This window comes from Paramormyrops kingsleyae, chromosome 25 (assembly GCF_048594095.1).
Source record: "Paramormyrops kingsleyae isolate MSU_618 chromosome 25, PKINGS_0.4, whole genome shotgun sequence".
NCBI lineage: Eukaryota > Metazoa > Chordata > Actinopteri > Osteoglossiformes > Mormyridae > Paramormyrops > Paramormyrops kingsleyae.
In genome coordinates, this window is record NC_132821.1 from 8,442,959 (window position 1) to 8,457,193 (window position 14,235).

Sequence of the window (14,235 nt, forward strand, 5' to 3'; positions counted from 1 at the left end):
CGATGGCCCAGTTTTACGCTACAATCATTGAGTCAGTGAACGAGACCAAGCCAGACTGCAACACATCATCCACTCAGCAGAGCGAATAATCGGCAGTAACCTGCCTACCCTCCAGACACTGTACATCACCAGAACCAGGAAACAGGCGTACAAAATCTTTGAGGACCCATCTCACCCTGCTCACCACATCTTTCAAGCCTTACCCTCCAGGAGAAGACTCATGGCAATCAGAACCAAGACCACAAGACACGCCAAGAGCTTCTCCCCTCAGGCAGTCTCTCTCATTAACCAAACCAGTCTCTGAATGGACGTTCAATTAATCGTCAGCTGCAGTGAAATATCCACCAGCATAACCAGTGAACAACTGATAAACTTCCTCTATGATTATATTCTGCACTCTTGCACATCATGCACACATACTGCGAACTCTTTATATATTTTGCACTCTTGCACATATAGTTGACTTGGCTGCTACTTAATAACGACACTATTCAAGAGCCCTTTAAATTATTATACCATTTATATAGTTTATATTCATACTACAATGATTACTATGTACACACACATATATAAATATCATAATACCATCATTACTGCCATTAATAAACTTAATTATCATATTATTATCATATTACCCAATTGCCAGTCTATTGTCTATTACCTTTCTGCATATGTCTTTGCTAAATGATGTATGTTCTTTGTAATGTCATGTAAAAGCACCACCAAGGCAAATTCCTTGTATGGAAACATATATGGATTCCGATTCTACATCCTTCATCAGGACTAGAAAACTTCCATCCAGTGTTGCATTTCACTTTGACGCTGTCGCTTTTGAAACACTTTTCTGTGATCTAGCTCTTGTTTTGGTCGCCGACTATCATCCAACAAAACGTTCATTTCAGCTCTCCTAATTTGACATAAACTACACTCACAAACACTTTCGGGCTACTGTGCCACCGGGAAGGGATGGACTCCGGTCGGGATGGGTTTCCAGCATTTCCTATCCTGGCTGTTCTCTTTAGGGACAAACACAAGAATGGAGTCTAGTGATCACACTGGAACCTGACTTACCTGAACGGAGATGTACGGAGCAGACTCTCATATGCGCAGGGATGCTCTGGAATGCAAGGTCTTTACGCCCCACCGCTAGAAGCTACGCCATCCGACGCCATTTCGTCAACTATTCCACTTTTGCCCTTTGTCTTTTCCAATCCGGAAAGGAGAAGAAACGTGTACTGGTCCTGAAGACCGAAGAGAGACCGGAGTCGACATGGGGCCGCCGCTTAGCGGGTCGCCGTTAGCCGGGCCTCCGTGACGCCCCCGCTCGGAGTAGAATGCCCAGGGACGTCGCAGCCACCGGCATCCTCCCTGTCCTCCTGTCCTCTCAAAAAACAGCAATCGTTTAAACAAACATGAGGGAAAATTCAAAAGGCAAAGATGACGTCATGCCTTACCTCAGCACAGCTGCCCACCGCACAAGCGACAGCGTGTCACCTTACTTTAAAAAAAAAAGAAAAAAGAAAAACGGCGGGAAATGGGGGCCGCGCACGGACAGGGCCCCTCCCTCACACCACATGCGGCTAATTAGTTGGCCATCCAGAGGCACTCAGTCTATTAGTCACCCATTCAGTCAGTCAGTTCTGCCTTTCAACAACAGGGGGCAGTAGAGGTGCACCGTTCCCGGAAGCACTGCAATACCGGGTCGATGCCTGGAGCAGACGGGGCAAGCCCCACTTCCGGCTCCCTGTTCCAAAAATCCGTTTAATATGTGGTGCCCTCCATGGGGGACGTATCAAAATAACCTTTTCATACCAAAACAAAATGTAAATCAGCTCAAATACATGAATAATAAATATTATGCTTGTACTACTAACATTTACACATAATCACAATCTATAAGGCTGAAACATTCCCACACTATGCAAATCATGCCAACACAGTACAATCAGACTTTCAAAGATAATATTAAACAAATAGAACTACCTGCAGAACTATTACCCATAAAACAGGAAAAGGGCAATAAGACCAGCAAATACAATTATACACCATTTAAACCTAATTACAATTATATGGTCAATAAAACAATTAAAATGTCACCTTATATGCATGCTATTAAAAAGTTAAGACCTTTAACCCTCTGGAGTCGACGGCATCGTCGGCAATGCCGTGTATCTTTCTCGTGTATTTCAGTTCATAACTCGCTGAAATCTTATTATAGAAACATGAAAAAAATGCTGACTAAATCCGTAATCTGTCTTCTTTTCAAAACGTCCATTGTTGGAAGTATTAAACTTTTAAAAATTAGGTTAAATCGGCAAAAAATTAAACCATGTCACCTTACTTTGTTTTACCTGCTTCGGGGGCATGTAGTACCGCTGTCACCCGAAGATCGCTATTCACATTCTAAATAGCCGCATTAGCGTGTATTCAGATCGCATTCACATGGTAATTTGATTAACAGCACAACGGTGAAACGCGATCCAGATACATCTCCATCAGCACCATAAAAGGGGGGTAGGGACGTGGCCAAGTGACAATGGCTCATTCATACACATGAAAGTTGCTAAATATTCAATGAAAGGAGCCAGAAATAGTTACATGAGTTAGGTTTTTCTTATTCATTTATCCAAATGAATATTGCAACTACACCATTTAGTCATCTTCATGTAGCCAAGACTTTGGTGATCAGATATCTGGGATCAAGACAGACTGCCAGCGTTGCTTACTATGTACTTTTATAATGTTTCTGCAAGTGTTCCAAACTGCATTTTGCAATGTCTATACTTTGAATGTCAAATTACAAACTTCACATAAATCTGACATATTTACAAAGTACACTAAGATTAAGATGAGTTTGTTGCCAAACCAAATATATAAGAAATAATTTATTTGCCAGGAATTAAGTTTATGATATTGAATGAAATGTGTGAGCTTGCCCCAGTTAGTGAAAGTGTGTCCCCTACCCCTAGACTCCAGAGGGTTAAAAAAGAACACATCCGCAGACTTCCAAGCTCTGCACAAGGGTTGGGCTAAAACGGCATTTACACCTTCCCAAAACACATAAAATCAGTAAGCTTGGGAATAAAATAGGTTAATCGCACAATAAACAGCACAACAGATCAAATAAAATGCTAATAAATGTTAATAATGTTAATATTGATGAATAAGTGCTACAGTGATCAACCAAAACAGTGCTCAATAAAATCTTTACGTGCCATTAAATAAAATCCATACCAAATAAAACACACACACAGAAAAACAAAGCACACTTACCTAAAACCCGAAGTGTCCTCTGTGTGCTTCAGGAAAGTGCATCACGTCAACCCTGTAGGATGGAGTGTCACCACCTAGACGTACCGGGGCAGCTTTCGCCTAGGATCAAGGCAGTTGGATGGATGTCAACTTACCTCTGGGGGTAGGTCGTTTAGGTAGATGGCTGCTTCCTTCTGGGGCCTGGGGATTTGGGTGAATGTCAGCTTACTTCTGTGATCAGGGTGTTTGGGTGGGAGCGAGCTTACCTCTGGGGTCAGGGGGTTGAGTTGAAAGCAGCTTGCCTCTGGGGTTGGAACATTTGGGTGGATGTGAGCTTACATGAGGGGCCTGCATTTTTGGGTGGACAGCAGCTTGCCTCTGAGATCGTCTGCCGCCGCCCCCCAACTTTCATAGCCAGGACCCCCTCCCTTCCCTAAGGTAGAATAATTCAGACATCCCAACCTGCAAAAACTCAATTCAGGGAGGTGCCCCCAACCGCCCGACATGGAGTGAGATGTAACTTCAACAAACTTGATTTCACAGTTTAATTTCTTCATTAATTTCCTCTAGTCAGCGCACTAAATTACGAAGGTCAATATTATGTATTATTTTGACAATAATATAAGTAGATTATTTTACCATTTATGCAAATTCCTTAATTATATTCCATTGCTACTTTACAAAAGTCTTCAAGGAGTCTTTCATGACAGCATTGGCAACTAACCAAGTGTCTAACTAGTGTAGACCTGAATAATACAGCACATGAAATGACACTTGTTAAACTCAACTCAACATGCATTTTACAGTCGTTTAAACCGTCATGAGCAATGCTGAAATCACTGTTGCTAACAGTACAGCACGCAACACTGTCATTATTTTCATCCTTATTAAACAAGGATGCACTTTTGTGTAGTCTGAAGTGAAATACGTTTTATATTTCCGTTTTTTGGGGCACTCTCCCTCTGTCATGATGCTCCACTGAACCGATAACTTCGGTCCTCGAGAAGTTAAATAAAAGCCCGCCCGCATTGAAATCTGATTGGCTTATTTTGCTAAGTAAACCAATCAGGATGCTGTCTGTCTAGCACGGGCTACAGGCACACACGCAGGGATCCACACATATGCACGTTCTCTCTTTCTCTCTCTCACGTTCATTCCGTCGTATGCGCGCGTCTCAAGTGCGCGATGCACACGCTACTGTCTGGTATGCATGCTCTTGTTTACTTGCTCTTCTTTCCGGGATATTTTATTCAATTTGCGGGTATCAGGGAGTCGCGGTCAATATGTGGGAGACTCCCGGAACTTCCGGGAGACTCGGGATGTCTGGATAACTGCTTATTTGTACTATAATGATAGCTGTTAATTTTCAGGGAGCTGTGATGATATTCGAAATTGTGCAGGGTTATATAAGTACTGTGAAGCTGTCGTTATCCAGTTAAATGTTTAAAAATATTTATTATTTTATCATATTCTATTTATACTTTCAGCTTATTCACAGGTCTCTCCTGCATTCATCTTACCGTCCGTCCATGCCTACTTTAACGTAAAATCAGACAGATTGCTTAACTTGCAGCTGTCCAATTACGCGTACATATTTTATTGCTGCAGATAATTAAGGTAGGTAATACAACGCTGAAGGTTAGATGTATAGTTCGATTACATATGTACAACATGTGGTAATTTCAGTCAGACAAACGTTTAAAATGGAAAACCAGCTTTCCGTTTCCATAGCACGTCTTAGTCGAAGTACTACACTGCCATCTATTGGAAAAGTCAGGTTACTGAATCGTGAAATGTGTCTGTACTAAAATGGATAATATCTTCAGTCATGTTTTCTTTCAGGACCACTATAAGAGGATTATCAGTATGAAGGTTTATCAATAAAAACAATTTATTAAACTAAATATTACAGGGCTCTCCCTGAAAATACGACGCTCTTAGCTTCCAAAGGCAAGGACACTGTTACCGACAAAGATAACATTAGAATAGTTGTTGTTTCTTTCCTTTTAATTCCTTTGTGCAGAACTCACAAATTACAGACTTTGTACTAATGTCACCTTTTCTACATCTCTGCAGGAGCATTTGGTATCTGCGTATTGTATATGTGGTCAAACTGTAACAAAATAGACAACTTAAATTTCACTTAGAAAGCTGTATCATGTTATAAATTCGGGAAATCACACACCTTCTATATTAACTCTTAAACATTAGGCTTTAGCTTCAATATCTCGAACACACTATCAGACATCTTTAGAACACTTTCGCCTTTTCAATAGAAACCAAATAAGCCTATAAACATAGTTAAATAACAACTGCATCACATTTGGCGAGAAGACGTTAATTATCCACCGCGATCTCAATCAACCTTAACATAAACCACAAGCGAATTGTAACTACAATAAAATATGCTCACCACGCTGGGCTCAGGAAAGAATCAAAAAATGTAAATTTGTTATTATTAGATAGTTTAAAGCAGAGATCACTAACAGGCGGACCGCGGTCCGGGTCCGGACCCAGAAGCTGTCCCATACGGACCCAGACCGATAGCCAAAACAGAAAGTTATTATTTTGAACCTGATGGGGTGCTTCTATTTTAACCGACGCAGCTTTTGTAGTCTTTTCGGTAGTGAGTTGGTACTAGAACCGCCGTTTCCCACGCCAATGAAAGTCAAACGCCTTTGATCGCCAAGCAAGACGTAGTTCTGCGTATGCAGCCCTTTGTTTGCGCTAATATGCCATTAGTGTTAATAGCAGCAGCAAAGCTAACACCGGGGAAACAGGAGTCGAATGAACACAAGGTGTAATTAGGGAACCACGGTCAGGTACATACAACCACTACATAACGTTAATGACCACACTCCTAAAAGCACACAGACACGGACTTAAATACACAGAACTAATGAAACACAACTAGAAACAGCTGATGACACGTGGATTCCACATGAGGCAGCGAGGGGGGCGTGGCACACAGGAGGATAGGCACGAGCAGGGCATGAAAATAAATCTAAACCTATTTTTTTTAAGGCTACTTAAATATATATCACACTAAATAGTTAGACATTATGATCTTCTGGACCTTCGCTTCAAGAAATTTTCTCTAACTGGACCGCTTTAAATTTTAGTTGAATACCCCTGGTTTAAAGTCTTATCAGCTACATGAATTGCGTGCTGTAAATCGTCTCTCTTCTACGGTGGCCCAGAGAGCTCAACTCGCTGCAACTTCAGAAAACACATGCAAACATAAAAAAAACCCACAACAAATTAAGAAAACGTCTCCATCAGTTGGACAACACACAGACGGTTTTAAGGTACAGTATGACAGCACAAGTCTCTCAAAAGCCTTCATTACCACCGATGTGAGAGCCACCAGTCTGTAGTCACTGAGGCAAGAGACTCTGGGTTTCTTTGGAATAGGTGTTATTGTGGATGATTTAAGACACAAAGATCCAGTGACTGGTTGAAAATATCTGTGAAGACAGGTTACTGTTGATCTGCACAGTGCTTCAGAGTGGCTGGGGAGTGTTGGAGTACACCGTCTCCACCGGGTCAAGAGATTCACAGCTGACACGTGGAGTAGTTGCAGGTCACCAGTTTATTCTCTGACAGATTGCAATCCGGGAGCGACCATCTGACATACATTCGGCATGTACAAGAGGAGGCTCTGCCATATGTATCAGCTGTTTCCCTTTTAAAGCCCTTTGGGCATCTCCCCCCTCTCTCGGTACCTTCCGTCTACGTGGCAACCACATGTTTGACATTTGCTCTAGTTAGTCGGTTAGTACTTGTCCTTCTGGAAGGCTAAATGATAAGTAGGGGCCGCTGACGTTTTCTGTCGCTTCCTCTATCTGTTCCGATTAGGTCCCCCTGCCCTGCCGGTGCCAGTCAGTTCTCGTTTCAGTTAACTGCATTTTCTAGAATCAACCCCCCCCCCCCTTTCATCATGCCCTGCTTTAAGCTATATTCTCCTTTTCCTCTATTCATTGTGTGTTCTTTATAAATCTATTGAATCCCACACTACCTAGCAATGTTGGTAGTAACGCGTTACTGTAATTACACTACTTTTGTCTGTAAGGAGTAATGTAACTAATTACCATTTCAAATTAAAAAACGCAAGGTACTGAAATTTCAACGGACTCGTTACCTTTGTCTTGCGTGAAAATATTAATGGATAAAGGCAGCATGTTCCCCTAATTTCCTGTTTATGATGTAACGCCATCCGACCTTACCCTGGCGCAATGAATGGGTGATTTTATAGGTACGCTGATAGGTACAATTAGAGAGTTGTATTGTCTGGCACTGTCACAGCAGCAACACTAAAGTAATATAACTACCATGCAATTTGCTAAGTCACGAAGTTATCTTTTGTCATGTGACTATACCGTTACATACCTTAACGCAATTAAGATGTTTTCATGTGTTTCTAATGATACAATTACACCACTAGCCATGTAGAGGCATTAATCGGGAATTCATTTCTAAAGGCTTAATGTGACCGAAAAAGATGCCAAACATTCATAGGTACGTATCTAAGAGGATTTTGGGATTTATAAAGAAAAACGTATGCTGAAAACAACTCGCACGTTTTGTGAACGAGGCTGAAGGGGATGCGGTTTCGACAGAATCCTGTAGAGGGCACTGTGTATGCTAAATTGAAGGCTCCAGGAATGTTGTCGGCATTTCATTTCATTTCATGGTCACACGGCCGTCGGCTCTGAAATTAAACTGTTCTTTTAAATAGAATTGTTTAAATTTGCAAACTGAATTGTATGCTGTGTTTGAATGTTCAGATATCATTAGATATTTCACTGCATATTTTTCAACTTAATGGCCTCTGAAATTGCTACTCTGTCACTAAGACGTACTACACAAACAAAGCATTTTCTGCCCAAGGTAAAGGCTTCTTATTCAGTTTCCCTACAGTGGATAGCTGGGGTCCGTGGGATGTTTGGATGTTAGTGTCAGGGCATTCTGGTAGAATGTGACCATTGGCAACAATGGGCTGGACAGCTCTGTGCTCATCTTGTCTCATCTGGGACTCCCACCATCACTGCCACTGAGCATCTCCTCTACAAGCAAACACTGGGGTGCCACCAAGACCAGCAGGCTGCTGGTGGCTCTGGGATGCAACCACTACTGAGGCCAGATGAGGGAGCCACTAATGATGGCTTGAAGACATATCAGTGTCAGAATGACATGTTTCAGATAAATGTAGAACTACAGGATAAATTTACAGTTATACCGCCAGGTGTTTTCATAACAGCTCGCTTATAGTAACATTATCACTCGCATCCATTTCACTTGTTTGACGAGAGAGAACTGACAGACTTTTGTCTCTCATACGTTCCCTGTAATTATGCACTAAATAATGAATTGTCATGACCGTTATTTGATAATGTGTGTGGTTTTTATGTTGTTGTATGATAAAATCTTGTCGCCACGGTACAGATAGTAATTTTGTGTCACCAATTAGCTAGCATCGCTCACTTGGTAAGAGGCTGAAGCTAGGTTTGCCGCATAGCCTATGTGTCCATGGCTTGTAGTAAAATGGCACATGGGATAATGAATGGACATGATCGTTTTACATATTTGTGTGTATAGTTTTTTGTCATAACGTTAAAAAATCTTGTCAGTCCGTTTCTGACAAACTTGTGTTGATCAGTGACCTGAGCATCGCTCACATGGTAGACTATTATCTGTCTGAACAATTATAAATTGCACTGACCAGAAAAGCTTGAGTGTTGATAGCATCACAGGCAGAACCATAAATGATTTTTGGTAACATCTTTTTTTGTTTTAGTCATTTTTAAACACATTGACCATGCATTATGATGCATTCATGAAGCATTATAAACACGGCTATATTTCTAAAAGGGCATAACACATTGCCATGTTTATTATGCACTATGACTGCCTGATGACGCTCTCATCTATAATGCACTATAGATACCTTTGTAATGCAGTAGAAAGCTGTATTATTCCGACCATCATAATGCATTATGAGGGTATCTATAGTGCATTCCAGATGAGAGCTTCATAAATCATTCATAATGCATAATACACATGGGTATAATGTGTTATGCCTTTTGATAAATAATTATAGCCATGTTTCTAATACTTTATGGATTCATTATTATTAGTTATGAATGTGTTTATAAATTGCTAAAGCAATGGCCTTAAGTAGTGTTACCTGATTTTTGTTTACAAACGTAACATTTTTTGCTGAGGGGCTCTCTAACCCCAAAATGGCCTTAGATGAATTTGCAGAGACAGAATTCTTCCAGAACCAGCTTGAGGCTGCCAAGAAACGGGTGGAGAACGGAATGAGTTTCAGGCGTCTCCTTTGTTTAAGGCAGAGTGATAAAGATGGGTAAACTTAATAATTTTAATTTAGTCATTTTAATGTAATATTTGAATGCAGGCCTTAAATGATCAATATTATTTCAATAAGGCCTCCCTTTAGGGGTATAGTCCATGCTTTTACGTTTGTGTAAAACAAACCAAACAAAGGACACGGCCGCATGACCCCGCGGCGCCGAACAAAGAAGCACTGTGGGACACACGCCGGCGTCCGAAACAGACTGAGGAAACGAGCACATCGCCTGCCCAGAGTCCCGCTCGCAAACGTCCAGTCTAAAGTAGGTGACCTAAGAGCGAGGTTGGGGTTCCAGCGTGATGCAAGAAACTGCAATATATCACGTTTCACGGAAACGTGGCTGACCCCCCTGGTACTGGATCTAGTGGTGACTCCGTCGGACTCTTTCTCTCTTTTTCCTGTTTCATAACTGCTTGCTGTTGGTCATTTAGGACTTGCTCTTTGTCCATGAAACTATGTCACCACTATGCTTGCAAATTTAAGGATCTAGGAAATTAGCTTATATAATATAATATTATAATATAAATATAATTTTATATATATAATAATAATAATAATATACAGCTGCAGACTCTTAATGCCACTCTCAGGCCCCTTCCGTTTGGTGGACGCATGTGCAGAAAACAAAGAAACATGTACTTTATCAGTTTCACAAGTTTTCAAAGTAGAGTTGGATGGCACCTTTAACCTTAAAGGCCTGTATTTGCGGCAGAATGGTCATGCAATTTGGGTTTAACACCAAAATCATGTCCCTGTGCTTGCATCATTTAATGAATTGCCCCTCTATGTTTTTTGCATTGCACTTGAGAACTGAAGAAACCTTTAATTCAATGGCAAGTCCACTACAATTCTCTACATGTGCATGAGTTTAACCAATCATTATTTAAGCTAATCAAATTTTGTTTCAAACTTCACAATGTTTTAAATAACCACACAGACACAAACCAAATGCAAAATAATCCACATTTATTTATATCTTAGTCTTATATTATTCTATGTTACCTTACGTTATACAATCTTATCTTAACCTTATCTTACCCTATCTTAGTCTTATCTAATTCTATGTTATCTTACGTTATACAATCTTATCTTAACCTTATCTTAACTTACACTATATTAGTCTTATCTTATTCTATGTTACCATATGTTATACAAAATCTTATCTTAACCTTATCTTAACTTACACTATATTAGTCTTATCTTATTCTATGTTACCTTATGTTATACAAAATCTTATCTTAACCTTATCTTAACTTACTCTATATTAGTCTTATCTTATTCTATGTTACCTTATGTTATACAAAATCTTATCTTAACCTATATTAGTCTGATCTTATTCTAATCTTATGTCATACAAACTTAGGATAAGTTAAGGTTAAACTATCTTAATCTTATCCTAAGTACTTGTGAGATCTCTCACCTAATTATTTACAGGTTCTATAAAAAACTATTTACATCACACAGATAGCCCATCTCCACAGCCAACTCCAGGACCCCGGGGATGGCACTCAGCTGGTCCAGCGCATCATTAGGAAATATCACCTCAGCTTCATCAACCCAATTGTCAACATACGTGTAGTGAGCCTCTAGGTTTTGGTCCCTCCCCTGCTTGCAGATGGAAATTGCATTTAAAAACTCACTCCAAAACTGAATACACCAATGGTAAGTTAAGCACTTGGCCTCATAGGTCATTTTAGGGTAGTTGCTAAGATAATAGTTATGCAACTTATTGAATCTTTCCATTTTTTCAAAAACAACAGAAGGGGACATAAATGGGGGTGTCGGACCCGTAACCAGCTGAGATGAGGGGTGCGCTGGAACCTGATACGGAGGGGTGGGATGAACCATGGCCGGAGTTGAAGATGGATGTGGGGCTGGGCTTACATGTGAGACTACGTGTGGTGACGGAGGAGGAGAGTCTGTAAAAAAAGATGGAGATGGAGAGGAGACAAAAGAGGATGGGATGGGTGACGGAACTAAGAATGAAGTGGAGGAGAAGGCCGGTGAGCAGGGCTCAGGCTCAGGCTCTGACATAGATGGAGTGCGACACAGGATGGTTGCAACCTCGTCGTCACTCTGGGTGAGATCCTCACACGGGATCTTCTCACCCACTTGGGTTGAGTCAAACGGGTTTCCCAATTTGCAGTTACTGAAGCGTACTAGATTCTGTAAATTTTTTGTAAATGGCCCCTTTTGTTTTTTACGCCAATTTCTACGTCCTGACCGGCCTCCCGCCGTATTTCTACGGCGTCCTGAGCCCTGCTGACCCCTGCTGGTTGCCACCGGGGAGGGAGTAGACGAAGTGGCGGCAGACACGGTGATGGAGCTGGGTGCCGGCGGCCCAGTGCGGCATTTCCTCCGATGGCCTCCACCACTGGTGCTGGTTCGTCCTTTGGGGTTAAAAAGACAGGGGACAGCACATTTAATTCAAGTGAATCCTTATGTCACTCTACAACAAAACTACATCACATACATCACAGATATCACACTTGGCAGTCAGTATTGCACATTGAGAAAAATTCTGCCATCTTTTTGGATACAGGAAACGCAAGCTTGGGAGACTTATGCGCTGGTCTTGAATCGGGCCGCCTGCGTTTCAACAGGGGAACTTGACTTATAAAAACACACCAGTTAGTGCACAGATTCCCTGATATGCAGAACAACAGCGAAAAAACACACTGGAAACTGATGTATCTTATGCATTATTACACCAATGTTGAAATGCTTTCCTCGCCCTAGTAGCATAAAAGCCAGTCTAGTTTATTTATTTTTGTTTTGTTCAGGCTTTTTGACAAATGAAGGCCCTTTTTAGTAGGCCAGTGTCTAGTCAAAGGTGTAAACCTAAGAGGAAAATAAACTATTCTGACTGTGTCATTAATTCTCTTTTTTCCCCAGTTACTTTGGCAATATTGTCTTTTTATTCAATTTTGATAGTAATTTGAAATGTTTTAATTTAAATTATATTTCCACAGCTAGTTCTGGCAATAGTTGAAGTTGTCATGAAAAATAATAACCCTGTACCATGCCTTGATCACTAACTGCTATTCTGCTACTGCTAACAGCATTGTAAGGAACTGTGGTTTTGATAGACATTTCACATAATTAAGTAATGGTGTCTCAGCAACAACGTAAAAACCAAAGACCAAATTTTCTGGAGATGTTCATGACATTATTTGCTAGATTTATTTAAAAAATTGATCAATTTTGAAATACAGGTGTTTTGTTATTGAATTTTTAATACTTTAATAACCCATGGTAATTATTCGTATGGGGATGGCATATTATTTGTTCAACCTATAGAGCTGGACAATAGCTTTAAAACAATATGAGGACCATTTCTGTGCAGCTTATATTATGGTAAATATAGCCAGTCAAAAAAAAAGAAGTTAAAACTTCATCCATCCACACATCACAGCGACAGATTTTACTGATTTCATTATACAATACAGCAGACATGCCGAAAAGAGCCCCGTATTTTTACTGCTTCATGGTAACAAATCACCGTTTGCCTAAAAGTCAACCATTTTATTATCTAGTATCCTAAGACATGTAGTTCCAAAATAAGATAGTTATCACAGACTGCAAGATTCAACAAGACCAGCCAACCCTATTCTGACTTTCATTCTTCGAGTGCTGAGCTATTCTGGGCATCACTTTGCCGTCCTTACCATGGCTAACTGAACCGGGGATGTCTTCCGGAGCAATCCGGACACTGACTGCCCCATTTGGCAGGAGCCAGTCGATTCTCCAGAGGCACACAGTGGCGTTCAGGGCAGACATCTCGATCACGTCTTGTCTCTCGCTGGGAAGCTGCAAATCTGAGCTGCTTTGAATGTTCAAATCAAATTAACTCGAAGTGCAACTACAATTGTTATGATGCGGTTGCTATGGTACTGTGGCCAATTAGTGTCAGCGCGCTGCAAAGTCGTCAAACACTTTAACCAAATGACAACACACACGATGTACATTAACAAAAGCGCGGAAAAATAATAGAAGCACCGCAAATTTAGAAGACACGTTTAAAAAGAGAAAAGCGCTGCAGATCCGCTCACAACACAGTTGCTAAGTTTCCGGGTGACAAAGAAACCAATTGTGGCTGGGCTGTATATCGAATATGTTTACGCAATACAAATATATTATCAAAACAAGATGTAGAATGACACAATACAGGTCGTGTCTGTATAATAGATTTATATATATATATATATATATATATATATATATATATATATATATCTAAATAAAATTTGATCGTTTGTTAAAATTATTAGGTCGCTATTACAGTATTTGAATACAATTTCTTCCTGGTAGCAAGTAACGCGAGAGCTGCGGTCGTGACCTTCCACAGACTCCCAGAATTCATAGCGACCATTAAGCGACCCATTCAGTTAGTGGAAGATTTGATGGAGAGGAATGAGCGGGACACGGTCTTATCTCACTTGTGGTTTTGATTTACAACTGAATATTTAGCACAGTTGGAAATTTTGGTGTAGTGCTAATATTCTTAAGAATCTAGGGATATGTCGATACACTTATTGCGATATTGTGTTTTTCGTACAGGTATCGGTTTTAATTAATAGTTTTCATGGAAAGGTTCCCGCGGTGGTTTA

General features: G+C 40.5%; 1 protein-coding gene and 1 pseudogene across 1 annotated transcript; both read right to left on the reverse strand.

Annotated features, from left to right (window-relative positions):
- Nucleotides 1-1,664: 1,664 nt before the first annotated feature.
- Nucleotides 1,665-1,897, reverse strand: LOC140583228 (U2 spliceosomal RNA; annotated as a pseudogene).
- An 8,694-nt stretch (nucleotides 1,898-10,591) lies between these two features.
- Nucleotides 10,592-13,802, reverse strand: LOC140583073 (uncharacterized). The gene is made up of 2 exons (XM_072707667.1): nucleotides 13,294-13,802; nucleotides 10,592-12,015 (listed from the first exon to the last, which is right to left on the reverse strand). Exons 1-2 carry the CDS (start codon nucleotides 13,403-13,405, stop codon nucleotides 11,063-11,065), a joined length of 1,065 nt encoding a protein of 354 aa, XP_072563768.1. The 5' UTR covers nucleotides 13,406-13,802; the 3' UTR covers nucleotides 10,592-11,062.
- Nucleotides 13,803-14,235: the final 433 nt, after the last annotated feature.

What these genes read in the sequence shown, in the direction of transcription:
- LOC140583073 (XM_072707667.1), bottom strand. Translation starts at nt 13,405, where the DNA reads ATGTCTGCCCTGAACGCCACTGTGTGCCTCTGGAGAATCGACTGGCTC. An exon ending in CCCCGGTTCAGTTAGCCATG is followed by an intron (nt 12,016 to 13,293) that starts GTAAGGACGGCA and finishes TTAACCCCAAAG; the next exon opens with GACGAACCAGCACCAGTGGT.